Consider the following 26,623-nt stretch of genomic DNA (forward strand, 5'->3'; position numbering starts at 1 on the left):
CACTCACTCGGGCTTAGGACAATGAAGTGAAGCTAAAATCAGGGTCCATGAACCCATGTAGTCAATTTGGAAGGATCTGCATAAAAATGGTCAAATATGCAAATGTTTAGTGCTGCTTAGTAAGGGAAGCACCATGTTATAGGTCACAGTGTGGCCAAGTCTATCTGTGCTAAACTCCATGGTAAGAGCCACCAGGCTTCCTGGAAAGGCTGCATTTCTCAGAAACACATGAACCAAATCATACCTTCTGTACTACCTGGTAAGCTTTCACGATGCCAAAGAAAATGGAATGCAACAGAACTTTTAATCCCATAAAAGACTCAATATATTTGGCACCCTCATTTTATAGTACTCCTTTTTGGTACAGAATCATTTTGCCAAAATACTCCTGTGATACAGATGCACATGATAAACTGTAAAATGGAATTTCACCCAATGAAGAGCCCCAAAAGAACAATATGGTAGTGTAGCATGAACTAACATGCAACTTCTAATTTTCAATATCCCCAAATTGCAAAATACTAACAGCTAATATATATACTACATGCCAAGTATTAAGTACTTTGTAATATTATCATAATCTGTTATAACCGCACTATGAGGAAAGTAGAATAGTACAATTATCTCACTTTGCAGATGAAGAAGGTGAGGTATAGAGATCAATTTACTCAAAATCATATAGGCTGTGAGGCTCTCAAGTCTAGCTCTTAAGAGTTGATAAATGTGGAGCCTTTGGCTAGTAAGCTTTGCTACTTTCGGAAATGACTTTAGCCTTAGAAGTATGTTGAAAACTACTGTTTATGATTTGCTGTTAGATCAACAGGTAAACAGTGAACTATAAGTCAGTGTCATGAAAAGGCTAGAGTATATGGAGGGGCAAGATCACTTCTGGCTTGGGAGGTGGCCAGAGGGTCAAAGAAAGCTTTGCAACAGTGGTATTTGAGCCAGGCCTTGGAAGATAAAAAAACATTTGTGTCCTATACTTAGTAGGAGCTTGGTCAAGACAACACAAATATTAACAAAACTAATGACCTAGATGACATTAACAAATATACCCTAAACAAGATGCACAACACATGTGTGACAATATTCTTGCTTCATTTCAATATCCACTTTACCCTAGTGTTCTGATTTCCAGTTTGGTTGTCATATCCATGTTCGTAACAATATCAAAATAGATTATGGAGACCAAAATCTAATACTGTTTCTTTTTTATGATAAACACCTTTTATTATATCTCAGTGTGCAAAAATACAAATTATCTTAAAAAAATACAGAGCACTCTCGCTATGGATCCAGGCAAAGACATGACAAACAAAAATTCCCTAACAGATGACAGTGAACACTTTGGTGGATTGAATCTGGGAACTACAATAGCCCTGTTCTCATTATATTATAAAGCCAAATTAATCAACTTTGATAATGATACACACTTAAACTATCAAAACCAATTAAGGCACAGTATCATTCAAAATGTATAGACAGAAGAGCAATAATCCCGAGAAAATATAATTAAAATACTCTGCTGAACATGGAATTATACCACATTTGTAACTTAACACTGGCAAAATTTGGAATGATTACAGCATAAAAGACATGGTTTTTCTGAAAAGTGGACAGGGAGGTGTGGTACATAGGAAAGTGGCTCACATTCAAGACTCAAGTTTATTTTTTAAAAGATCTCTTCTGCATTAGATTCTAGGTTTCTTTTTTGGTTTCAAAACTGGGTCTACAATCCATAAAAATGACATTAATGAACATAGCATAAAGATCTTAAAAAGAATCTGATTATACCAGCTGTTTGGTAACATATCGGTAGAGCTGTTCTGTAAATGCTTCAGGGGAAAATTTTTCCTTCACTCTGGCTCTTCCAGCCAGGCCCATGGTGACTTTTAAGGAAGGTTCACGGATGAACTTTTCTATCGCTTCTGAGAAGTGCACCGGGTCAGGCTCACACAGAAACCCTGTGACACTATGGTCAATGGACTCCAAGGGTCCACCCGAATTAACAGCAATGACTGGGCACTGCATGTACATGGCTTCCAGAGGGACAATGCCAAAGTGCTCATTGCTTGGTGTGTAAAGCACACACGTGCAGCTGTGGAGGAGGGAGATTTTCTGTTTGTCTGAGAAAGACCTCAAGAAGGTCACATACTGGCCAAGGTCGGACTGTTGGACCATTTTCTTCAATTCCTGATAATGTTCCACATTCTCCAGGACTCTCTCGTCATAACCACCTGCCATGATCAGATGAACCTTCTCCCAATCTTGGGATGTCAATCTTCCACGCAGCTGTACTAGGGCTTCCAGTGCCAAAGTCAGATTTTTCTTCCTTTCGTATCTGTTGATAGAGAGCAGCAGGAATTTTTTCCCCTTGGGGACTAGGTCATCAAGCTTTTCAGGAACAACTGAGTCAAAGCTGGTGACATTTAGAGATGGATAGAGGACATCAGGGTCTATGTGAGACAGGGACTTGAATGTTTCCTTAAAAACAGCAGCTGTGAACTGGCTGTTGACTAAGATGCAGTCTGCCATGCCTGTGGTGTATTCCTCTATCCAGTCAATTGGGGCCCTGTATAGCCGTTTAAGAAAAGAATCTCTCTTGGTGAGAAGCAGATCTGGGAAGTGACAGTAAAATAGGATCTTCTTCCGCCGTCTAGCCAGCCTGAACACTGGGATACAGGCAGACACCTAGCCAAAGCAAAAATCAACAGCGGATAAAGTGGTCAACTCAACTTCAACCAAACCAAAAACACAGACACCCACCCTGTCTGGCTAGTCTGTGGGCTCCTCATGGGCAATGTCTGATTCTGTTTTATTCCCCAAGACTCTCACCCAGTACCATATGCCTCGTGTACAGAAGGCTAGAGACGTTTGCTAGATGTGTGCTAAACATTTAAAGCTTCAAGTCCAGTGGTTTCCTCTTGAATAGTGCTGTCTAATAGAAATCTAGTAATATTAAAAATGTTTTTAAGGGTGAAATTAATTTTAACATATTATTTACCCAAAACATTATCATTTCAAAATGTAATCAATACTAAACAGTATTAATGAGATACTTTATATATACATATATTTCACATTACATCTTCAAAATCGGTTTGTATTTTAACTGTAGCACATCTCAGTTTAGACTAGCCACATTTCAAGTGCTCAACAGCCACATGTGGCTAGTGGCCACCATATTGAACAGTGCCGCTCTAGGATCTTTCTCCTTCTAAGGAACTGAATGAATGAACTATAGTAGTTTAGAGCACAAGCTCTAGATTCAAGACTGCCAGGGTTTGAATCTCAGCTCTACTAACTGTGTGGCCATGATCAAGTAATTTATCCCACTCTGGGCCTTAGTTTCCTCTTCTGTAACATGGTGACAATTATAGTTAAAAAAACCCATATACTGTTTGTGATTATTAAATGCACTGACATATGCAAAACACATGGAGTTTAGCACACAGTATGGGCTCAATAAATATTAAAGCTAGTCATAATTTAGCATGAACTACATGCTAGCATTACTACAGACTTTCTTGTTGGGTAATCTTTACAAGACATTTTAGTCTCAGCTAACTTAACACCTGAAGAAAGTAACTTTAGGGATAATGTGCAATTTATTCAAAGCCACTTAATTAAAGCAGTAGATACAGAACTTGAATCCAAGATGCCTATTTCCAAGCCAATAATTTTTCCTCTACCCACTATAGTCTCAGCTGCCTCATGCCTACTGACATATGCAGGATGTTTGGTAAATGTCCACGTTATTTAAAAAGAAAGCTTCCATGCAAGCAAGGATGATCAAAAGTAACTCAGGAGTCATAATTAAAGAAACACAAATACAAATGTGATGCCATCTGCACCTATCAGTTTGGCAAAGATTAAAATGGTTAATATCCAAGGCGGACAAAAGCATGGAGTTAAGAGACTCTATCATACATTGTGGAGGAGTAAAGTAACACAGCCTCCTTGGTAGACAAACTTGGCAGTAGCTATTGATATTTAAAATGAACAACTCTTAGACCCACCAACTTTAGGAATTTCCTCAAAGGACATATTTGCAGAAGTACAAAAATATAAAAAAAAAAAAGAAGTAAAAGGATGTTCATTACAACACTGATCTATTCACAAAAAACTAGTCACAATATTAGTGTCCTCTAAGGAGAATGTTTAATTATGACACACTTAAACAAAAGTGGATTTTCTGGCCACTATTAAAAATGAAGTGAATCTCTAATACTGATACATAAGAATGTCCCGGCTGGGCGCGGTGGCTCATGCCTGTAATTCCAGCACTTTGGGAGGCCGAAGTGGGCGGATTACCAGGTCAGGAGTTCGAGACCAGCTTCGCCAACATGGTGAAACCCCATCTCTACTAAAAATAGAAAAAATTAGCCGGGCATGGGGCGCGCGCCTGTAATCCCAGCTACTCCGGAGGCGGAGGTTGCAGTGAGCCGAGATCGCACCACTGCACTCCAGCATGGGAGACACAGCGAGACTCCGTCTCAAAATAAATAAATAAATAAATTTTTGCTGAAAAAGAAGATGCCTAATAGTAGGTATGTCATAATATCAATTATGTACCAATAAGAAGATATAAATATACCTATGAAAAGACACAGGCTGGTGTCACCACAACTTCTGAAAAAATACAACAGAAACTTAACGGTGGCTATCTTCTGGGAGTAGAATAGGACGGGGCTTTTAGGTTACATCCTTCTATACTACTGAATTTTTAGTCGAGTAAATGTTACTTTTTAAAGTCATCTTTTTTAGAATGGGAAAAATGCATGAAAGAAAGTGTCAAGAATAGCTATAGGGCAGATCTAGGTGGACATTATTTACCAAGGTAAAAAGCTTGAACTTTTCTCCAAAAACCAATGGGGAGCCATGTACAAGTTTTAATAGGGGCATGATATATTCAGCTTGGCGTTTTTAACGCATGACACTGCTGAGGACGGTGTGGCCTGGCTCCGAACATAAGGACAGTGGGATGCAAATGGCCTGAAAGGAGAGTCAACAAAAATAACAGGTAAGAGGGAAGACAACACGCGAGTTACTCATTAGTAAAAGGCGACTGAAGCTGACTTCGAATACCAGCGTTTCTCAGAGAGAGCCCCAAAGACTATCTGCATCCGAATCACCCTATGACCCAATTAAAATGCAGATTTCTGGGCCCCAACTCAGGGCTCCTGGATGAAAACTTCCTGGAGGATGGAACCCTAGCAATCTGCAACTTTAAATGGGCCCACACTAAAGTTAGAGAACCACAGGCTCGCTCACAGCCCTGACTTCTCCAGGTCAGTTCCGATCTTTCCGAACCGCAGACAGCGAAGGTCTTCTCTCAGGAGTCATGCCCGCGGCCGCCCCCGGGGGGAGGTCCGCACTCGCGCAGCCTGCCCCGCGGCCGCCTCACCTGGTCGCACACGACCACGTCGAACTCCTCGTCTGCGAGGAACAGCACGTAGAGCGCCAGGAAGACCATGCGCACGTAGGCGCAGACGGCGGCGCCGCGGCCGCCCCAGCCCAGGCCTCGCGGCAGCCAGTCCCCGGCACAGTGCACCGGTAGCTCGCGGCTCTCGGCGAAACAGTGGCCCGGGTCGTAGTGCGCTGTCCAGATCTTCACGCTACACCCGCGCGCCTGCAGCGCCAGCGCCGCGTCCAACACCAACCGCTCAGCACCGCCCACACCCAGGTCTGGGTGCAGGAACAGCACCGACGGCTTGGAAACCGGGTCCAGTTCTCGGCCCTGCTCCTCCGCCATGGCCCTGGAGCCGCAACTGCACCCCGCACCCTGAGGGGTCTTCTACGCAAGCTCCGCCCCCGTAGCGCCTAGCTGGCCACTGCGGGCCGACCCCGCCCTGCCGTACGTGCGTCAGTTAGGCCACATCAGCGCAGATCTGTGAGGGTCTAGTAACTGCCTGAGAAAATAGCTTGTCTGACCCCGGTTATATTTTTCCTTCGGTAGGGATTGGACTCTCTGAAGGACGTTGTGATCCAAAGGAAGGAGGCCGGAGGTCTCTACTTCCCATACAGCAGGTAACTAAGTTGTCTGTAGCAGACTATCTACAGGCATATCGTGAGACGACCCAGACGTCCCTGGAGTCAGAGAGGGCCTTGCCTGCAAGTCCGGGGGCGGGGCCTGAGCCAGTCTCGCCAGCTGCCGGTCGTTCGGCGTCTCTGCAACTTTCTATCCGTCCGCGTCAGCTCCTTGCCACCCTCATCTCCAGCATGGTATGGCGGCCCTTCCATGATCCCCGCCTCTCCCAGGAGCTCTGACTCCTCCTGCTTTGCGCCGTGCTTTTCCTCTGTAGCTCCCTTGCTTCCCCCAGCCTCGGGTGTGGGTGTCTAGGCCGGGGTTCTGGGGCAGGCCTGCCGCGCTCACTCGTCTGTCTGCTTGTCTCCCTCTACAGCCTGGTCCGACCCCCAGTGGCACTAACGTGGGATCCTCAGGGCGCTCTCCCAGCAAAGCAGTGGCCGCCCGGGCGGCGGGATCCACTGTCCGGCAGAGGTAAGGAACCCTGCAGTTGGTTCGCTTCCAGACTCGGAGATAGGGTCCAGGAACTCGCTGGTTCTGGGGTGGAGACCCTAGCATATAAAGATTGACAAGGACAAAATAAGCTTCTAGTGACGTGGCCGTGGGAGTAGTTAAAGGCCTTTTGGGAGGAAGGCGACATTTTTTTTCTCGTTGCTCAGTTTAGGGCACCACTCTTAAAAAAGGAAAGTTAAACTGGAATAGAGTCAGAGATAACTTTGAGAAAACCGATGTCATTAAACTGGTGTCTCTGGACCTGAGGTTTGCACTCACATTTCCATCTGGAGGCCCCATAAGCAATCTGTCCTACAGATAACTCGTCCTACACAAAACTTAGTCTCTTTTCAGCTCAGCTCTCTCACTCTCAATTATATCTCCTTACTTCCATATGGCACTGTTGTACACTCATTTACTCAGAGCCAGAAACGTCAGCGTCATCTTGGATTTTTCTTATGCTCTCTCTCTCTCTAGTCATATGCCAGACTTTAAACTCTACTTGAAAGCCTTCTCATAAGCTCTTTCCTTCTCCCTTCCTACTGCCCTGCATTTACTACTTAACCCTTCTCTTCAGGCTGTTTGCTTTCCCATCCATCGTTCACTCTGCTGTTACTCTTCTGCATAGTTTCTGTTACTTTCTTGTTGCTGAACTAAAAAAAAAAAAAAAAAAAAAAAGCCAGGGGGATACCAAAGCTCTTAGTGGTCATTTCAGCCTAAGCTTTCTTTTTCCTTTTTTTTTTTTTTGAGACGGAGTCTCACTCTGTCGCCCAGGCTGGAGTGCAGTGGCACGATCACGGCTCACTGCAACCTCCGCCTCCAGAGTTCAAGCGATTCTCCTGCCTCAGCCTCCTGAGTAGCTGGGACTACAGGCACATGCCACCACACCCAGCTAATTTTTTGTATTTTTAGTAGAGACGGGGTTTCACCGTGTTAGCCAGGATGGTCTCGATCTGCTGACCTTGTGATCCTCCCGTCTCTGCCTCCCAAAGTGCTGGAATTACAGGCGTGAGCCGCCGCGCCCGGCCTTCAGCCTAATCTTTCTTTGCTGTCCTATGATCCAGCACTCGTGAACTCATTACTGTTTTCTGAATTCACAAACGTTCTCCCTCATCTCAAGGCAAATTTCTACTTACTTTCCAAGACTAAGCTCAGGGATTATTTCCTCTTGAGGCCTTCTCTGACTGTAAGCAGCAGTAGCTACTAGTTTTCCCTTTTGCTCCCATAGCATTTTGTTCATATCATTATAAGACCAGTGATGTTTCCATATTTATCTCCTTCATTAGACTTTAACAGAGAACCTGCTCAAGTCATTTCTATCCCCGGTACCCACCATAAGGCATGACACAATAAATAATGACTGAAGGAAGGAATCAAGCAACCACGTTGTTTTGGGATTTTTGAAGAACTAGTGGGGTTTTATCTAGGGAGGAAAAAATCTTGAACACATGCATGGAAACTTCTGAAGGATGTGAAGAGGGATGTGACATTTGCTGGCTGCAATAGGTAAATCTAAAACTGATTATTTGAACTTACATGAAATATTTCACATCAGAACAAAGACATTCTAATAGAACTGGCAGAAACGTAAAATTATCCTGAATGATTTTGAGTTCCCTGTCATTGGGATGTTCATGAGGAGTGTATCAGGCTGTGGTTTAACTTATATGGGCTTCGAGTGCTGTCCCCTTCCCACCCTGGGTTTTAGAGATTTTTCGTGCAGGAATGGAAAACATGTCCTGTGGGTGGGGTTCCTTGGGAATGGTTCTGCTTAATGAGACTTGGTAATACTGTGGCAGGGAAGTTTGGCCGTCTGAGAATTTGTAAAGAAATAAAAGAAAAAGCACATATTTATCAAATGTACATATGATAATGAAATAATTTATTTAATAGTAAAAATGAAATAACTGATGCACAAGTGAAATGGAGAACTTAAACATTTGAAGACAGACAGATGCAGTTTTTAAAGTAGTGGGTGTTGGTGTCATCTTTTAGGATTCAGTGTGATAGAGCAAGTGTAACTAGAAAGACCATGGTTGTATGTATTGAGAGACCTGACAGTGTTTCCTTCTAGCATTTTGCTAGTGATTAAGTATCATTTCGTGAGTATAATGTAATAAGTATTAGTTATTTAAGAATATCTTTGCTTTATAAGTCTTTGAGAAAACATTGGAAGTTAATGATTCATAATAGTGCTTTGGATTATGTTTTCTGTAGAGTTGCATTCTCCATGCTTGATGAAGTAATAGATACTACCTTGGAGGAGAAATGTTATTAAATTTAAGCTCAGGCCGGAGTTGGTGTTCTTGCTCTCCTAAATACAATATAAAAGGAACTTGCTGTGAGGAGCAATAATGCTTTATAAACTGTAAAGGTGTGAAGTGCCACATAGTATTCTAGCAGGATTAATGGGAATCAGGGATATTAAGATGGCGGAATAGCCACCAATGTATAGACATCAAGGTATTGAGGTCTACTACATGCCCAATGCTGTTTCATCTCCGAAGATGGGTCTGTGAACAAGATAGGCAAGGTTTGTGCTCATGAACCTTATATTCCAGTGTGGGAGATCAAAAGCAAGGAAAATAAGACAATGTAATTTCAGGCAATAAGGGCTATGAAGATAAATAAAGCTGGGTGGGGGATAGAGAGTGGTGGGGATAGGGCGAAGGTAGGTAGTTGTTTTAGATAGGGTGTTCACAGTAGGTAATACCTGAGTAGATACCTGAAAGAAGCAAGAGAGCAAATCACACAATGGTTTGGGGACGAATAGGCCTCCTAGGCAAAAGGAGTGGGTAAGTACGAAGATTCTGAGGTCAATGAGGTTGGCTTTGAGGAGCAGACAGAAGCACCATGTTAGAACCAAGTGTGTAACTGGTTAGTTATGAAAACCATTGTGTTGAGGTATAGAAGGGAGAGGCAGTTATACAGTGGCCAGAAAGAAAGGGTAAAATAGCCCCCAAATACAAATTTGAGAGATTCAGTGTGTTTTATTAACCTTTACCTAGCTACCCCTAGGGAATGGGAGGCATTTTGAGTACACTTTAGTATTTCTAGGGGCTCTGCTATGTTCCATGCGCCAGCAGAAATAAGAAATCTTAAGAGAAGCCAGCCTGACTCCTCTGGGGCTCCTGTAATTCCAGGAAACTTTGAAGTCAGGAACTGGAGGTGGGATATTGTGGGAATAGTAGGAAGTGCATACGTCCAAGTCCTGGCTCAGTCCATGACTATAATATGTTCACACTGGGTTTATCTTCTAGCTTAAAATCCTTTTCAGTGAACAAGGAGGAAGATTTGAGCTGCATACCCCACAGATGAAGTGACATATATCTGTGTGTGTGAAACCTTTTCTAAGGGCGTGAATCTTTCTGTAAATCCCTGTACAGTTATGTTTTGCCATTTACAATCAGTTTTCCCATAGAAATGGTCACACAATGAAGTTTTAAGTTCCCAAGCTACCACGTAGCCCATAATTAATGTGTCTGAAGTATAATCCTTGTAGTACAATAGACCCAAATCGTGGTTTGGCACTGATTGCTTTCAGAGTTCTGGCATGAACACAGCTCTTCCTGTTAGAACCAGGACTGCACTCTCCCACTCCATCATGTAGCAGGGCAGGCTCCCTGTGCTGTAGACAGTGCTTCCTGCGTTCAGAGTGTGGAGTAAAGACCGTGGTTGGGTAAAGTGGGCATGAGGACCAGAATGGGGAGGAAAGCAAGAAGAGATGGTAGGGATAGGGTTTTCACTTCTCTTCTTTTCCCTATATGCCCTTCCCTTTTTCAAAAATCCAGAATCATCAGCCCACAGATACTGGAATGAGATTTTGAGGGAGGGTGTACTGGGATTTGATGCTGAATGGTGCAGGCAGCAATGAGACAGGCTTCCCCTCTCCTCCCCACTAGGACTTCTGAGTTGGTGATACATGGGCTGAAGAAAATTGCTTGTGACTTCTCACCACTTGCCCCTTACCCCCATATTGTACCACTCCAACGTGGGGCACGATGAGCAGCTGGGGTTGGGGAAGTACTGCATGGAAGGGTAGTTGCTGGGTGGGGTTCCCCGGTGACTGAGGGCTTCTCCCAAAGAGGAGAGAAAGGATTCCTTGGGCCTATTCCTGGTCAGCAGAGTCCTAAGTGCTGCTAGGTTGCTTCTGTCTGCCAGGGCTGCGTGTATTACACAGTGTATCTTACAAGCCTTGATCCCCTTGTGAGAGACACGTTTTGGTTGGGTGTTCCCTGCATTTTTTTACATTCTACCTCTCTGTGCAAGATCTGTGATCACTATATTAAAATAGTGAAAACACGGCCAGGTGCAGTGGCTTTCACCTGTAATCCCAGCACTTTGGGAGGCCAAAGCAGGCAGATCATGAGGTCAGGAGTTCAAGACCAGCCTGGCCAGTATGGTGAAACCCCGTCTCTACTAAAAATACAAAAATTAGCCGGGCATGGTGGCGCACACCTGTAATCCCAGCTAAGCAGGAGGCTGAGGCAGAAGAATCGCTTGAACCCAGGAGGTGGAGGTTGCAGTGAGCAGAAATTGTACTACTGCACTCCAGCCTGGGCAACAGAGTGAAACTCTGTCTCAAAAAAAAAAAAAAAAAAAAAAAAAACAAAAAAAACTAGTGACAACACATAACAAAGTAATTTTTTATAAAGTGTATACTCTATCTTGGGACCTGGATATAATTAAAGCTTAAAGTTTTTGTCTCTTTGCAGTAAATATACTAATTTTAAAATACATCTTTTAAAGTAGCCATTTTAAGATCAGCTTGTATGGATTCAGGGCATTTTAAAACAGGGATTTATTATTTGGCTTCGTGAAAAATGCACATGAGGAGAAAGTGAAATGCTTTGTCCACATGAGACAGCTGGATGTTTTGGGCATGCAGATGGGCTCCAGGGTCAGAGCTAGGTTCACGTCCCATCTCAGCCACCTGTTGGCTGCAGGGTCTTAGGTATTTTGCTTAACCTTTTCTGAGACCAATTTGCCTCATTTATAAAATAGAAAAATCGTGACTGCTTTTCAGGGTTATTGTATGCATTGGCATCAGGTAGGCACTTAGTTCATTGTGGTTATCATGATCAAAGGAGTAAAAGCAGGAATTTGGGTGGATTCTAGCAAAGAAAGTTTTTTTTTTTTTTTTTTTTTGGTTCCTTAACAGTGTACTAATGGTAGCATATGTTATAATGCTATTCTAAGAATTTCCAGAAAAGGCCATTTGTAACATTTTCCTCTCTTTCAGGAAAAATGCCAGCTGTGGGACAAGGAGTGCAGGCCGCACAACCTCGGCAGGCACCGGGGGGATGTGGCGATTCTACACAGAAGATTCACCTGGGCTCAAAGTGTAAGTCTTAGGAACAGTCCTTGTGTTTCTGTCCAGTGGCAGCAGAGCAGCAGTGGCAGCGCTCTGTCTCTGTCACCAGTAGCGTTTGCCTTGATGAGATTTACTGTACACAACAGCCTTATTTGTGCCAGGCGGACTGGGTTTGGTTTGCCTGTTTATCAACCGATTAGGCAGTGTAGGGCCAGGAATGACATCTCTTCATGGAGTGAGAGAAAGGAAAGGAAGTTCTTCATGGAGCTATGTCAAAATAAATGAGAACAGAGAGAACTGGAGGGAAAACTGCTTAATTAGATGAAATTGCTCTTCATTTGGTGTTCTTGCCCCGTACTGAGAAATAGGAGTAATCATTTGAATAGGAATTGGGTGATTTTTCAAAGTTCTCCTGAAGGCATAAGCTGATATTATTACAACCTGATGGAGGTTTTCCCATTAGGCTATGTTACCAGGAGTTCCTTGGCCTCTTTGCCTTTGGTGGGTGGTGAGTAGACTCAGGAGGGTGAACATGTAATACCACTTTCCAAGTTCTTAGGCCTTGGAGTGCTCATTAGGTGATGGGAAATGGGTGTCCAGGGACCCCTGTCCCCATGCCTTGCTCAGGGTTTCTGGTACTGTGTGGCAGATCTGATCCCACAGATTTCTGTTAGGTTCCAGAACACCACTGCCTACAACTGTTTCCTGACTAAACTTGGTGGATGAGGATTCGAAATAATAACAGCAACTCTCATTTACATAGCACTTTGTACTTTGCAAAGAACTTTCAATGTCTGTTGTCTAGTTTGATCTGCCCAGCAATCCAGTGAAGTGAGAGATGTTACCATTTTGTAGATGAGGACCTCAGGTTCAGAGAGGCAAAGTGACATGCTCAAAGACACACAACAAGAGGTGGAACTGGATATTCTGATTAAGTCCTATGCTCTTTGCATATTGTCCATCTGGTTAAAAAAAAAAAAAAAAAGACAAAATTGAATTAATTTGGATTAGTTTTAATTAATTTGACCAGCACCTTGACTTGGATCACAAATTTAGTTTACAAAGCCTTCCCTGGAATTCTTGTTTTCTCTTATATTGGAGACTTATATGATAATGTAAGAATATATCTAGGAAGTAATTCTTGGGGTTGGGGATATGTGAGGTGGGGGTATCCTGACTACCAACCTTTTGGTCTTTGGTGGAGGTAGTTTGAGTATTTCGGAGAGAATTTTTTTTTTTTTCTCCTTTAGCGACAGGATTTTGCTCTGTCACCCAGGCTGGAGTGCAGTGGCATGATCATAGCTCATTGTAGTCTTGAATTCCTGGGCTCAAGTGATCTTTACTCTAGGAGACAAAATTGGATAAATTTGGATTAATTAGTCCTGAGTAGTTGGGACTACAAGTGCGCACTACCATGCCTGGCTAATTTTTTGTACAAGCAGAATCTCACTGTGTTGCCCAGGCTGGTTTCTAACTCTTGGCCTCAGCCTCTCAAAGTGCTGGGATTATAGGCATGAGACACTGTACCCAGCCTCAGAGAGAACCTTTGAAGCCCCTTGCTCTTCAGGGGACTCATTTTAAACCCTTCTCAAGAAGGTTGTCTTTTAATTTTTAATTTTTATGGGTATACAGGTGTATATATTTATGGGTTATGTGAGATATTTTGATACAGGCATACAATGTGTAATAATCACATCAGGGTGCATGGGGTACCCCATTACCTTAAGCATTTATCCTTTGTGTTATAAACAATCCAATTATACTGTTAGTTATTTTACAATATACAATTAAATTATTTTTTACTATAGTCACGTTGGTGTGCTAGCAAATACTAGGTCTTATTCAGAAGGTTGTCTTTAAATAAATCTTAATTTGAAAAAAAAAAGTTTGGTAATTGGTTCATTGAAAGAGTTTTCTTTTTTTATTTGAGGAGACAACAAATACATGAAATTAGATTAATGTCTCCAAGACATCAGATCATTTCATTTGTATATATTTTGGTATGTTTTACTAAAAGTTAAGGACTTGTCCTTTTTAAACACAATTGCAGTGCCGTCATCACACCCTCAAAAGTATCTACAACAATAATTTTAGGAATATTTTAAAATGATACAAATAATGTTTCTGGATGAAACTTGAGTGCTGCCCACCTTACCTCTACTTTTCCCCTAGGCAATCTTTAGTATTGCAGATCTAATAATATATTATTACTAAAAGTAAGCATGCTTTCTCTTCTTATTTCTAGTGGCCCTGTTCCAGTATTGGTTATGAGTCTTCTGTTCATCGCTTCTGTATTTATGTTGCACATTTGGGGCAAGTACACTCGTTCGTAGATTCAGTTACATCCATCTGTCATCTGAAGAAGGAGGAAAAAACCCAACATTTCTTGGACCAAAAGTATAGTGACTGTCTGTTCATGAGAGAAATTTTCTGTAAGCTTGCTGTTTTACAGGGGATTTATCAATAATTGATTTTGAGGAATCAGTTTTTTTCTATGGCTAATAAACTTTTAAATTCACTTATACTGAGTCTGATCGTTGATGCCTCACTGCTAGGGCCCTTAGTCTTTCTGCCTTTAGATTTGTAAGTAAATATGTAGAAAATATGTCTGGTGAATATTGAGTTTTTTGTTGGATTGACAGTTCCTCACATGACCATGTGGTTATTCAAGTCCAAGATTCTGTAATTGCCCTTGGCTTGTTTTCTTCTAGGTATTTCTGTCCTGGTGATTGTCCTTTTGGGTGTTCTGTGGTTATCAAGGAGTGTGTCTCTGACTCCATCAGACAGATCTGTGTCCAAAGGAAGCTAGTACTTAGGAGAACAATCAAACAAGAAACCAGAAATCTTGGATGAAATGTTGGCGCACTCTGTTCTTTGTCTTTAATAGGGCCATAGATTATATTTTGCCTCTTCTTTCTCAGTTCTTAATTTTATGAGTGTAGACCAGGGATTTCCATTCATCTACCTCTTATTGTTAAACCCATTTTGAGATAATTCATTTGATAAATTGGATTTCTCAAAATTTGGTAAGACTTATCTAATCAGAGTGAGATACTAGCATTTCTACACTGATTTGATATAATTCTAACCAGAAATAAAACTTAAGTTTCACTTAGCTTATGTTGCCATACTGGGTATAAATATTCAGTTTCTGGTACGCCCTAGGAAATACTGAGCATTGCTCAAAGGTAGCATACTCCAGCCAGAACTCCAAGCCAGAATTTCTGACAAGAGAGGGCATTCCCTGGGAAGTGTCCTAGTTGTCCAACAGAGTCACAATATGATAAAGAGGTATATTACTAATAGTTAAGAAAAAGCAGATAATTTTAAAAACATCTTTTTCATACACTAAGCCTATTTTTGAGAAAAAGTCTGAACAGTTAAGCAGTTTCTTAAGTGTTCTTTAAAATCCTAGCTGTAAAGTACTTTTAGATTCAAAGTGTCAGATTTAAATGATGAGAATATGTATCTTTAAAAAAGATTTCCTAGGGAAATATATTGGTAAGTGAGCTCTTGTAAATTCTAACAAATGGTATTTTATTGGGAAAAAATTGATGGGAAACTGGTTTTCTTGGATCCTGTGAGTTGCTTATTACATGAAACAGGTGTCTTCATTTTTGAAATGCAGGGAAAAATGTCTCAATTTCATTCGGAAGAAATTAAAGATGATAGTACCCATACTGGATTTTTTCCCTGATACCAAGTTTGATGGTACCAATTATAGCTAAAAATTATGCCTTTAATTTGGAAAAGAAATCTGTCCCTCTGTCCAGAGGGGCCTTTTCCTGTGGGGGAGATGCTGCAGTCACATGAGGGAGCTGTTTGGTTGTGAGGGGTGCATTCTCTTTGCTGCACCCATCATGGTCTCTAGTGGACTACTAGCTGAAAGTCACTGAATTTTCTGAGCTAGTGATTTATAAGATGCTGGTTTCAGTGGCAGAACAGGGAGATGCTTCATTCAGCAGAAGGAAGAGAAGGAAAATGGGGGGTTGGGCATAAAGATGTACAACATCTATTATGTAGCTGCTTTGGGCTCTGATGATACAATGCTCATACATAGCTGAGAATCATGGTGTCCAATCTGTTCCTTTTTGTTTGTTTGTTTAATTGTAAAATACACATCATAGAATTTACCATCTGAACCAGTTTTAAGTATATAATTCAGTGATATTAAGTACATTCATAGTGTGCAGCCATCACCAAACTGAAACTCCACGAATTAAACAATAACTCCTTCTTCCTGCCCCAGTCCATATGGACCTCATATAAGTGGGATCACGTAGTATTTGTGTTTTTGTGACTGGCTTGTTTCACTTAGCATAATGTCCTCAAGATTGATCCAAGCTGTAGTGTATGTTAGAATTTCCTTTCTAAAGACTGAACAATAATATTATGTGTCTATACTACATTTTGTATTCCTTTCTCTTTAAGGTATTCTCTTTAATAGATATTCCTAGAGTGTTGTTTCCTGAGCTTTAGGGGATACGGATCTATAGTAAGTCTGAAAGCCTAACTAATTAAATCTCTACCTTGGCCCAACAGATCCTCAGTCTCCCTTGAGCATGGACTATAATTCTAACCATTTCTGAAGGATGCATACGCTAGCATATGCTGAGTAGAAGCTCTAAGTCATTAACGAAAACTGGAAAAATGAGTTACATTATAACTGCAGTTTGGGTCGAGCCTGTTAAGTCATTGGGGAAAAAATATGTTAGAGAAAAGGCCCAGTGAGTCCCTGAAACTAGTAGGGATTAGAAAGAGTAGGGTCTCTGGGCCCTAATATTACCTTAGACATGTTCCAGGGAGACAGTGGATGAGGATAGCATCTGTGCCTGGGAGAAGCTAAATACGTTGTAGCTTCTGTTTTCACACCTGTCCTCATCAGTGTTTTCTTCCAGGTGCCAGTGTCCCCACAGAAAGAATTGAAAAAGATGTTCTGAAATCATGCAAATGTTGGCATCAAGTTAAAATAGATGAAAATGCCTACAAAGCTGGATTCATTCAACAGAAAATACTGTCAAGCATGTGGAGCTCCTATGTGCAGAGAGCCATGCTCTTGATTCTCATAAAGATGCCCCTTGGTAGCTCCGGAGCCATTGTTCTTTTCAAATGCCAGAGGAGGGCCAGAACCAAGTTTGTTTGATTCTTTGGGTGCACCTTCTAAACTTAGCATATCTACTTTACTCCATCTTCTGTGATTGGAAGTGTTCCTGATGTGGGTTCAACTGCTGGCCCTAAAACATAAGCAATTGTGTGATCTTGGGCAACTCACTTCTCTGGATCTCACTTTTCCTATGCATAAATGAGTATAGGTGTGATAATTCCCAATAGATAAGAGATTTGACGAGAGAAACCTGTAAGAATGCTGCGTTAACTAGCTAATGTAGGGGAAGCTAAAGATCACCTCTACCATCTTAGTTCTTCAGTGGGATCTTCAGCTGGGTCTGGAATCAAATTGATACAAGACAAATTAACAGGAGGAAAGCATGCACATTGTATTAATTTTTACATTGTACATGGGGACCCTCACAAGAGAGTAAAGACCCTAGGAAATAGCCAAGGGAGAAAACTCTTACAGGTTTTAGACAAAGAACAATAAATTTGTGAAGAAATGACAGGGCAAAGGGATCTGAGAGGGGGGCAGTAAATTCTAGGGAAGTCACCAGGAGATATATAGGGTGGAGGGTTGTAGAGATAGTGGAAGATAAGGGTTTCTTCAATAAGTTTATTTGTACAGGTTCATTGCAGCAGCAATGCTCAGGGCCTGATATTTTCTCACCTTGGTATGGGGAAGGCATCCTCCTCAAAGGATCTTTTATGGTTTGCTACATGTAGGAAAGTACAGGTCAGATAACCCTTTCCACAACTACAGTTGTTTAAGTGCTTACAGTTCCTTAAATAATCAGTATATCAAATCGGCATATTTTGGGGTAGATCATCCTTAACTCCTTGACTAACAGTTAACAAGTGCTTATTTGCAACAATTTTAGAGATACGGTTTTTTTATTTAATCAGCAATCTAATGAGGAGTTGCTCTTTGCCCCATTTTACACAGGAGGAAACTGAAGCTTAAGCCACTCAGCTGATAAGCAGAAGACCTGGGATTTCACTGCAGATCTTTGACTGACCTACTAGAGTTACGTAGATGGGATTCTTAAGTATTTGGGGTGAGGGAAGGGTGTCACAACAATAGAGCTTGAAAGGTAGTGCCTTTAAAAATAACAGTCCCAAGAATGTGCCCCACTATTGTTTGATGTAATTCAAGCCTTAAATAGCTTTAGTTTGAGGTTTTAGATTCTGCAGAAGGAATTGGTTTTTGTATTTCAGTCCTTCTGAGCTTTGTTCATTCTATGGAGCTCCTGCAGTTATAGAGAAAGCATAGTGTTTAGGCATCAGCAGACATTTACTGAGCACTGTGTGCCATGCCCTTTTATTGGGGTTTTAGAAATGACCTGGCAAGGTCATTAGCTTAAATGGACTGGGCATTTGTATACTAGGATCCTATTCCTATCTGGGGCTACAAATTAGAAATGGCTATGTGATTATGGAAAAACCAGTAGGGAGCCCTCTCAAACCCCCCTGCCATTGGTGAAATCAAAGTCAGGACCACAGTTTAAGAACTAGTATGCTCATGGTGCATGGGCTGTGGTGCCAGGGATTGCAAAACTGGCACTGTCCCCAGGAAATCCATACTGTATGATCGCTTGTCCAACAGAGGAAAAGCAGAGAATCCTGAGATGTCCTAGCTGGAAGGGCTGCGAGTTCACTGGGTTTTCTCCATTGTATGACAGAGGAGACAGGCCCAGAGAGGGGAAGGGACTTGCCTGAGATTGTGCAGCAGGTTTGTAGCAGAACAGAGGCCAGAACCAGTCTTTCCTGTTTCCAGACCAGGGCTTCTTCCCAGTACTGCACTATGAACCCAATTTTGAGCCTGGGAATAAGCCTGTTGACCTCTCTAGAGGGTAGGCTCTGGAATTAGGTAAACTAAGTGGTAGGCTTTGAATAGTGGGCATTGTTAATCAAAGGGGAAGGAGTGAAGACAGCAAGGCTAGCTAGTAAAAATAAAATCAACTATGTTAAGCAACTTTAGGAGAAAGTCAAGTTCATGAGACTTTATAGAGACAAAACAGGAAGAAGCAGCTAGCAGAACTGCAGTGTTTTGCATTTTTGTGACCACAAATGTTAGGTGAGCCCGGAACACAGTGAAATTGACCAAGTAGGGTTAAGGTTTGAGTAAGGGCTAAACTGTTGAAATGCTATTCCTGGTCACTCTGGCAACTGGGTCTCTTTCCCATGCTGAAGGCGTTAAAATAAGATAAAACATGCAAATGCACCAGATCAGAATCAAAGGTGTAGTCATACAAAGTCTGGATTGCTCCATTTTAAGGAAAGGTCTAGAAGTTTATGCCTCAGAAAGCAAATGAAGACATGAGGGGAAGAATTTGAATTACATATATGAAGATTAAATTAGTCCTGCAAACTTGCATACTCATTTTTCTTCCCATTGACTCTGGTCACACGCATCGTAGATAATGAATCATGTAGTTGCGTGCTCTATTGTCTTTCCTGTTCTACTCAATAATACAGTTGCCAGTAAGAAAACATGCTCATTCTTCTAGGGATCTATCTAAATTGGTCTGGGTTGTAGAATATAGAGCAACTTGCTGCTTAGATGAGTGGTTCCCAGAGTTTAACATGCATCAGGGGCACCTGGAAGGAATCGGCAGCTGCTACATAGCAGATTTTGAGAACACTCAACTGGGAGTCTCCACTCCCTAAAGCAGGAGCCCAAAGCAGAAATCACAATGTTGGGCCAGGGTCACTGGGCATATACTTTATTCTAGGCCCATCACCCAAACAGGTGTGTTAAATTTGTCCCCCTTTCTCTTCTTTGAAGTTGTAACCATGGTACTATTTGTTTTGCGTTGTCTGCACTGTGTCTGGGGAAGTACACCTTTTTGTGTGTGTACTAGCACCTGCTGGGATGCACAGTCATAGCTGTAGAGCTGGAAGGCCTTGAGAGACCACAGAGCCCTTCATTCCGTTCTTTTTTGCATAGCAGTGCCTCTTTTTATAGAGGATGTATTAGGCTGTTCTCGCACTGCTATAAAGAAATACCTGAGACTGTGTGATATGGTTTGGGTCTGTGTCCCTGCCCAAATCTCATGTCAAATTGTAACCCCCAGTGTTGGAAGTGGGGCCTGGTGGGAGGTGATTAGATCCTGGGGGCAGATTTCCCCTTTGGTGTTCTTGTGGTAGTAAATTATTGTGAGATCTGGTTCTTTAAAAGTGTATGGCACCTCCCTGCCTCTCTCTTCCTTCTGCTCAGGCCATGTAAGAAGTACCTGCTTCCCCTTTGCCTTCTGCCGTGATTCTAAGTTTCCTGAGGCCTCTCCAGCCATGCTTCCTGTACAGCCTGTGGAACTGTGAGTGAGGTAAACTTTTTTTTTTTTTTACAAATTAGCCAGTCTTAGGTATTTCTTTATAGCAATACGAGAAACCACACCCATGCTCTAACCACCTCTCACCAGGTTCCACCTCCAACATTGGGGATTGCATTTCAATATGAGATTTGGGCAGGGACACTATATAGATATCCAAGCTATATCAGAAGACATGCTACCTGAGCTCAAGAAATCCTCCTGCCTCAGCCTCCTGAGTAGGTGGGGCTACAGGTGTGAACACCATGCCTGGCTAACTTTTTTTGTTTTTTGTAGAGGTAGGATCTCAAATTCCTGGCCTCAAGTGATCCCCCTGCCTTGGCCTTCCAAAGTTCTGGGATTATAGGTGTGAACCACCGTGCCTGGCTTAAAACAATTTTCTGGTGACTGATTATGCTTTCCAGATATCTTACTCTTGAGAAATGTGGTACCCCACATTTGAAACACAAGCATTTTGGCTCACTAGAAGGATATATCCTCCATTGTAAATAAAAAGTTGGCCCCTTTATGCATGAGGCAAGCGTTGTTTCTGTTTAGATTGGTCTGGATCTAGTCATCTCGAGTTGTTCATCTCCAGGTGAACTGAGAAAAATCCGGTGTTCTGATGTGAGACACCAAGAGGACCTTGGCTGATGGTAAATTTTTAGCAGGGAATCTGGTAGTGACCAGTTTGCTTAGCAGAGCTGATGGCATTCACATCACCATGTATAGAACTTGGACCAGTGAAGGCACAGCCAGCTGGGATTTGCTGTTATACATAGCAGCTTAGGGAGCCAGATTCTAGTGATCACTTATGTGTATTCTTTCATTCCCGGAATGAACTCCACTTGGTCATTGTGCTGAAAAGAGTTATGATAGCCAGCCAGACCCTGCTATTTCTAGAATGGTCTGTTTGCAAGGTTGGCACTTGGCTGGTGTCTGAAAACTTGGCATTTGAATCATTCCCTAACTGATAAGGCTGATTGGGCTGATTGACAATGTGGTTTATCCAGTACACCAGCTTTCCTTCTGAGGAAGGGAATTCCTCTGAGAGTCTGGAATTTTGGTAGTTGCCAGGCAGAAGAGGCCCATGTGGCTAGCCACCAACAAAAAAACCTTGGGTGCTGAGTCTCTAACAGGCTTCCTGGCAGAAACATTATTGCATTGATTGTTGCTGGAGAAAGGAACTTGCTTGCAGTGTCCCTTACAGAAGGGAGAGAATATAGGAAGACTGTGCATGGATTTCTTCATTCCACCCATGTCTTTTTCCTCTGGTGATTCTGTTGTGTCCTGATACGGTTTGGCTGTGTCCCCACCCAAATTTTATCTTGAATTGTAACTCCCACAATTCCTGTGTGTCATGGGAGGAACCCAGTGGGAGGTGATTGAATTATGGGGGCAGGTCTTTCCTGCGCTGTTCTCATGATAGTGAATGAGTCTCATGAAATCTGATGGTTTTAAAAACAGGAGTTTCCCTGAACAAGCTCTCTTTGCCTGCAGCCCCCCATGTAAGACGTGACTTATTCCTCCTTGCCTTCCGCCATGATTGTGAGGCCTCCCTAGCCATTCAGAACTGTAAGTTCATTAAACTTCTTTTTCTTCCCAGTCTCAGGTGTGTCATTATCAGCAGCATGAAAACAGACTAATACATGTCATTTCCCTGTAATGATCCTTAACTGTGAGGACGATTATAGATTGAAACCTGAGTCATTCTAGGAAATCATTGAATATGTGGTGGTCTTGGGGACCTCCAAAAAAGTCATGATGTATTATTTTTAATGTGCTACTGGATTGTGTTTGCTAATATTTTCTTTATCAATATTCTTAACTTCAATTCACCTTTATCAAACTTTTACTGAAAGCTTTTCCAACATTCACATTGTTCTAGATATCTTGACATATAGCAACTTCTGTACTCTTTTGAGGAATTCATGACAACTTCTTTTACAGGTGAGAAAACTGTTGCCCACAGAGTTGGAGTGACTCACACAAAGTTCTATAGCTACTGACTGTATGGCAGAGAGGGGAGCCAGGGCTCTCTGCCTCCCAGTTAAGGTGACCATTCTGGTTTGCCCTGGATTGAGGGGTTTTCTCCAGGCTGAGGGGTTTCCTGGGACATGGGACTTTGAGTACTAAAACCGAGATAGTCCTGGACAAATCAGGACTGTTGGTCACCCTACTTAAGTCTACAGCTTTAAAAAAAAAATACTTTATCCAAGTGGATGCTTCTATTTTCATAAAAGAAAGCTTGTCCCCATTAGGATTTGGGCATATTTAGACACAAATTGGAAGTGCCAGACACCTGGTCTTTCAAGGAGAACAATTTCCAAATTCCTTTTCTGAGTGCCATACATTCTGCATCTCCCAACCTGGTTTGCTTTGTGCTTGGCTCTTTGCTCTTCTCCACCAAGCGCCCCCTCCCCCAGCTCTGCCCACCACATTTTTCAACATTACTGGTTTTAATTTCCTTTACCATCCCCTTTGCAAAAACTTCTTTCCTGATTTAATTACTATTTCTCTTAATTCAATTTTATGCTCTTGATTGTCGTTAAACTCCTAAAGTTGTTTCTCCAAAGAATTTAATGGCTAGGCCCTGTGCTTAGAGATTAATTGTGGTCATTTTGCTTTCAAGCACAGGTACTATCTTACTTCTCTTCAATTATCTTTGGAAGAAAGGAAAGTGACCATCCTTCTTCCCAGGGCTGCTTTGAGAACAAACACTGCTGGGGGCTGCCTTTTGAGAGAGAGAGAAAGCCAGGCCTCTTAAATTTGTCTTCCACCTTCTACTGACTCTAATCTCAGCATCTGTGAATAGCCAGAGAACCTCAGGCTCCTCAGGTGGGCTCAGGCCATGAACGGATTGTAGGAGGGGCTCTAAAAACAGCAGCCCAGCCTTGAGAGAGGGTGGCTTTCTGCCAGGAGGGATTTGCACAGTGAAGAGGGGGAACAAGGGCTGGCTCTAGCCTCAAACATCCTGCCTGGCCAAGGTCCCCCAGAGGAACTAAGCCTGTGACTCAAAGGAAAAAGGAATACTTTTGGTTAGAATTTCCCTTCCCTGGAATGTCCCTCTTGGGGATAAACCTACTCCTGAGCATCTTTCTCATGTTCACAGTACAGTAGCTAAAAGGATTTGACCTTTGAGTCTTCTCCCTGCAGCCCACAAACTCTTGATTTTCCCACCTCTGTCACCCCTGGATCTCCTGTTTTCCTGTACAGATCCTTGACAAACAGTGGCCAGAGGTAGGGGAACAATTTCAGGCTGGAGCTCTGGCAAGCTCCCTTTATGATCCAGTTGTGTAACTCTGCCCCTGTGTGGGTGAAGCACCCCTGAAAGGTAGAAAGCACAGGCTCTCGGGGGGCCTTAGACCCTGCCTGGCACTTAATGAGCCATGTGATCTCGTGGCTCAGCTGCCTGTGAACCTCAGTTCCCTGGTCTGTGGATAATCAGATATAGAACCATATAGAAGGGATGCGGGGCTGACTTTTATTTCATTTGAGGGTTAAATGAAAGAATTGAAGTATTCAGCACAGTTTCCTGGCACATAAGCCTTGAATAACAAATATTATCAACAATTGAGTAGCATTTGGTCCTACATCAGTCATAGAATCTTCAACTTTTAGGACTGAAAAGGAAACTGAAGTCCCGTAGGCCAGCCTTCCCTTCCCACTCCCAATTTGATTATGAAATCCTCTATTCAGCCTTTGACTTTGCTAGAAGACCTTTTGTGATGGGGCAGCTCACAGCTCTTGGGGAATCCCTGCCTTCTTTGGGCCACTCTGTAAATGTCAAGGAAGAGCTCTATGTACATGTGTAATGTATTTAAACTGCTTTCCAGTTGCAGGGAACAGGAAGACTTTCCCTATTCCCTATTCAGGTACAATAATGTAGGCTGCTAGGGAACAAGATCGAACAATTGGAGAAGGCTTTTGTGGCTAACTCAGTGACGTACTTGCAGGTGAGGGTTCCACACTCCAGAGTCTCCCTTTATCTAGTTCTTGGGAGTCTAGTGCAGCTGAAGATGAGGTACTGCGGATGAAGAGGAAGACAAGGTACTGTGGATGAAGAGAAACCCAGATAATCCAGGCACATTTTATAGACAAGGCCTCAACGACCCCAAAGGAACCTTTGAAATCACCCTTTTCCTGGGTTCATGACGACTTGTAAATGATACCATCCATCCCTGCTTATTCATACTTATTAAATACCAGAATAAAGAGATTAGAGCTCACGAGGGGCTTCCTCCCCATCACTCTGGGGCTGCTTGGCTGCGTTTATGATGAGAAGGCTCTGGGTGTTTAATAAAGTATCTGATATGTCTAATAAAATCCTCCCATGGCCATGCTGATGTTATTATAATAGCTTCATGTCACATGCTCTTGTGCTATTGAGCCAGTACCAGAACATATTTTAAATTCTTATTATGTCTATTTAATTTTTATTTAAAGGAAATTATTTTCAAGGTTTAAAGCAGGTACTGAGGTACCTAGGTGTGAAGATCTAGAAATGTGCTGTAATATTTATCAAAATAGTAATGGAGTGATTAAGGATAGTATAGGAATAAGCAACTGTGCATTCGTGGCTCATCTAGTTATAGATCTGTACTGTTCCCCTAAGAACTGCAATTTGTGAAATAATGGCTTCTCATTGTTATGCCACATCTATTTATAAAAAGCTGAGTTTATTCTCAGTGCTCAATAGTTTTTTGTTTTTTTTTTTTTTTTTTTTTTTGAGACAGAGTCTCCCTCTGTTGCCCAGGCTGGAGCACAGTGGTGCAATCTCGGTTCACTGCAACCTCCACCTCCCCGGTTCAAGCAATTCTCATGTCTCAGCTTCCTGAATAGCTAGGATTATAGGTGTGAGCCACTACGCCAGGCCTCAGTGCTTAATAGATTTTATCTTACTTTGATGATATATTTTATATAAGCTTCTGGAAGGTTAGAGCAGGATTGGACCTTAGAACTTAATTGGACCAATTCCTTCCGACAGTAATGACAAAATTGAGGCCCAGAGAGGGGAAGGAATTTGCCCAAGGTCACGCACATAGTAAAGGCAGAACTGGGATTCAAGCCTAGATTTTTACACTTCATGCTCTTGCTACCATAATAAGAAGCGCTTAAAATACCTATACGTACCTGGCTTTCATATACACACCTCCATGAGAGGGAGGCAACGTGTACACATAAACATGCTTGTGACAAGGGAATTGGCAGTGATAGCTGTTGTCACTGGCCACCAGGACCCACATGGCCTACCTGGTTGCTTAGGTGGCTGTTCTCTTTCCTCTCTCCTTCTTCCTCTTGAGTCCAGGTGTAACTAAGGCATTATAAAAAACAGACAAACCTTGACATTGGAAGAGCTGACTTTCTTTTTTTTTTATTTTTATTTATTTATTTTTTATTGTATTTTAAGTTCTAGGGTACATGTGCACAGTGTGCAGGTTTGTTACATATGTATACATGTGCCATGTTGGTGTGCTGCATCCATTAACTCGTCATTTACATTAGGTATATCTCCTAATGCTATCTCTCCCCCGTCCCTTCACCCCACGACAGGCCCCAGTGTGTGATGTTCCCCTTTCTGTGTCCATGTGTTCTCATTGTTCAATTCCCACCTATGAGTGAGAACACGCGGTGTTTGGTTTTTTGTCCTTGTGATAGTTTGCTGAGAATGATGGTTTCCAGCTTCATTCATGTCCCTACAAAGGATATGAACTCATCCTTTTTTATGGCTGCATAGTATTCCATGGTGTATATGTGCCATATTTTCTTAATCCAGTCTATCATTGATGGACATTTGGGTTGGTTCCAAGTCTTTGCTATTGTGAATAGTGCTGCAATAAACATACGTGTGCATGTGTCTTTATAGCAGCATGATTTATAATCCTTTGGGTATATACCCAGTAATGGGATGGCTGGGGGAATCGCCACACTGTCTTCCACAATGGTTGAACTAATTTACACTCCCACCAACAGTGTAAAAGTGTTCCTATTTCTCCACATCCTTTCCAGCACCTGTTGTTTCCTGACTTTTTAATGATCACCATTCTAAATGGTATGAGATGGTATCTCATTGTGGTTTTGATTTGCATTTCTCCGATGGCCAGTGATAATGAGCATTTTTTCATGTGTCTGTTGGCTGCATAAATGTCTTCTTTTGAGAAGTGTCTGTTCATCTCCTTTGCCCACTTTTTGATGGGGTTGTTTGTTTTTTTCTTGTAAATTTGTTTGAGTTCTTTGTAGATTCTGGATATTAGCCCTTTGTCAGATGAGTAGATTGTAAAAATTTTCTCCCATTCTGTAGGTTGCCTGTTCACTCTGATGATAGTTTCTTTTGCTGTGCAGAAGCTGGAAGAGCTGACTTTCAATCCA

The 26,623-nt window shown here is 42.2% G+C and overlaps 2 protein-coding genes across 3 annotated transcripts in view; one reads left to right on the forward strand and one right to left on the reverse strand.

Moving 5' to 3' along the window:
- Positions 1-15,976, forward strand: part of SEC61B (SEC61 translocon subunit beta) — a 72,604-nt gene extending 56,628 nt beyond the window's left edge. Inside the window, exons 2-5 of one of the 2 annotated variants that reach the window (XM_054519575.2) lie at positions 5,960-6,030; positions 6,405-6,502; positions 11,763-11,864; positions 14,080-14,356. In XM_054519575.2, coding sequence (XP_054375550.1) covers positions 5,960-6,030; positions 6,405-6,502; positions 11,763-11,864; positions 14,080-14,167 — 359 coding nt within the window. In that variant the 3' untranslated portion in view covers positions 14,168-14,356. 2 annotated transcript variants of the gene reach the window in all.
- ALG2 (ALG2 alpha-1,3/1,6-mannosyltransferase) lies at positions 1,205-5,795 on the reverse strand. Its single transcript, XM_002820031.5, has 2 exons — positions 5,408-5,795; positions 1,205-2,691 (listed from the first exon to the last, which is right to left on the reverse strand). Exons 1-2 carry the CDS (start codon positions 5,753-5,755, stop codon positions 1,789-1,791), a joined length of 1,251 nt encoding a protein of 416 aa, XP_002820077.1. The 5' UTR covers positions 5,756-5,795; the 3' UTR covers positions 1,205-1,788.
- Positions 15,977-26,623: the final 10,647 nt, after the last annotated feature.

The sequence above is a fragment of the Pongo abelii genome, chromosome 13 (assembly GCF_028885655.2).
Source record: "Pongo abelii isolate AG06213 chromosome 13, NHGRI_mPonAbe1-v2.0_pri, whole genome shotgun sequence".
Lineage (NCBI taxonomy): Eukaryota > Metazoa > Chordata > Mammalia > Primates > Hominidae > Pongo > Pongo abelii.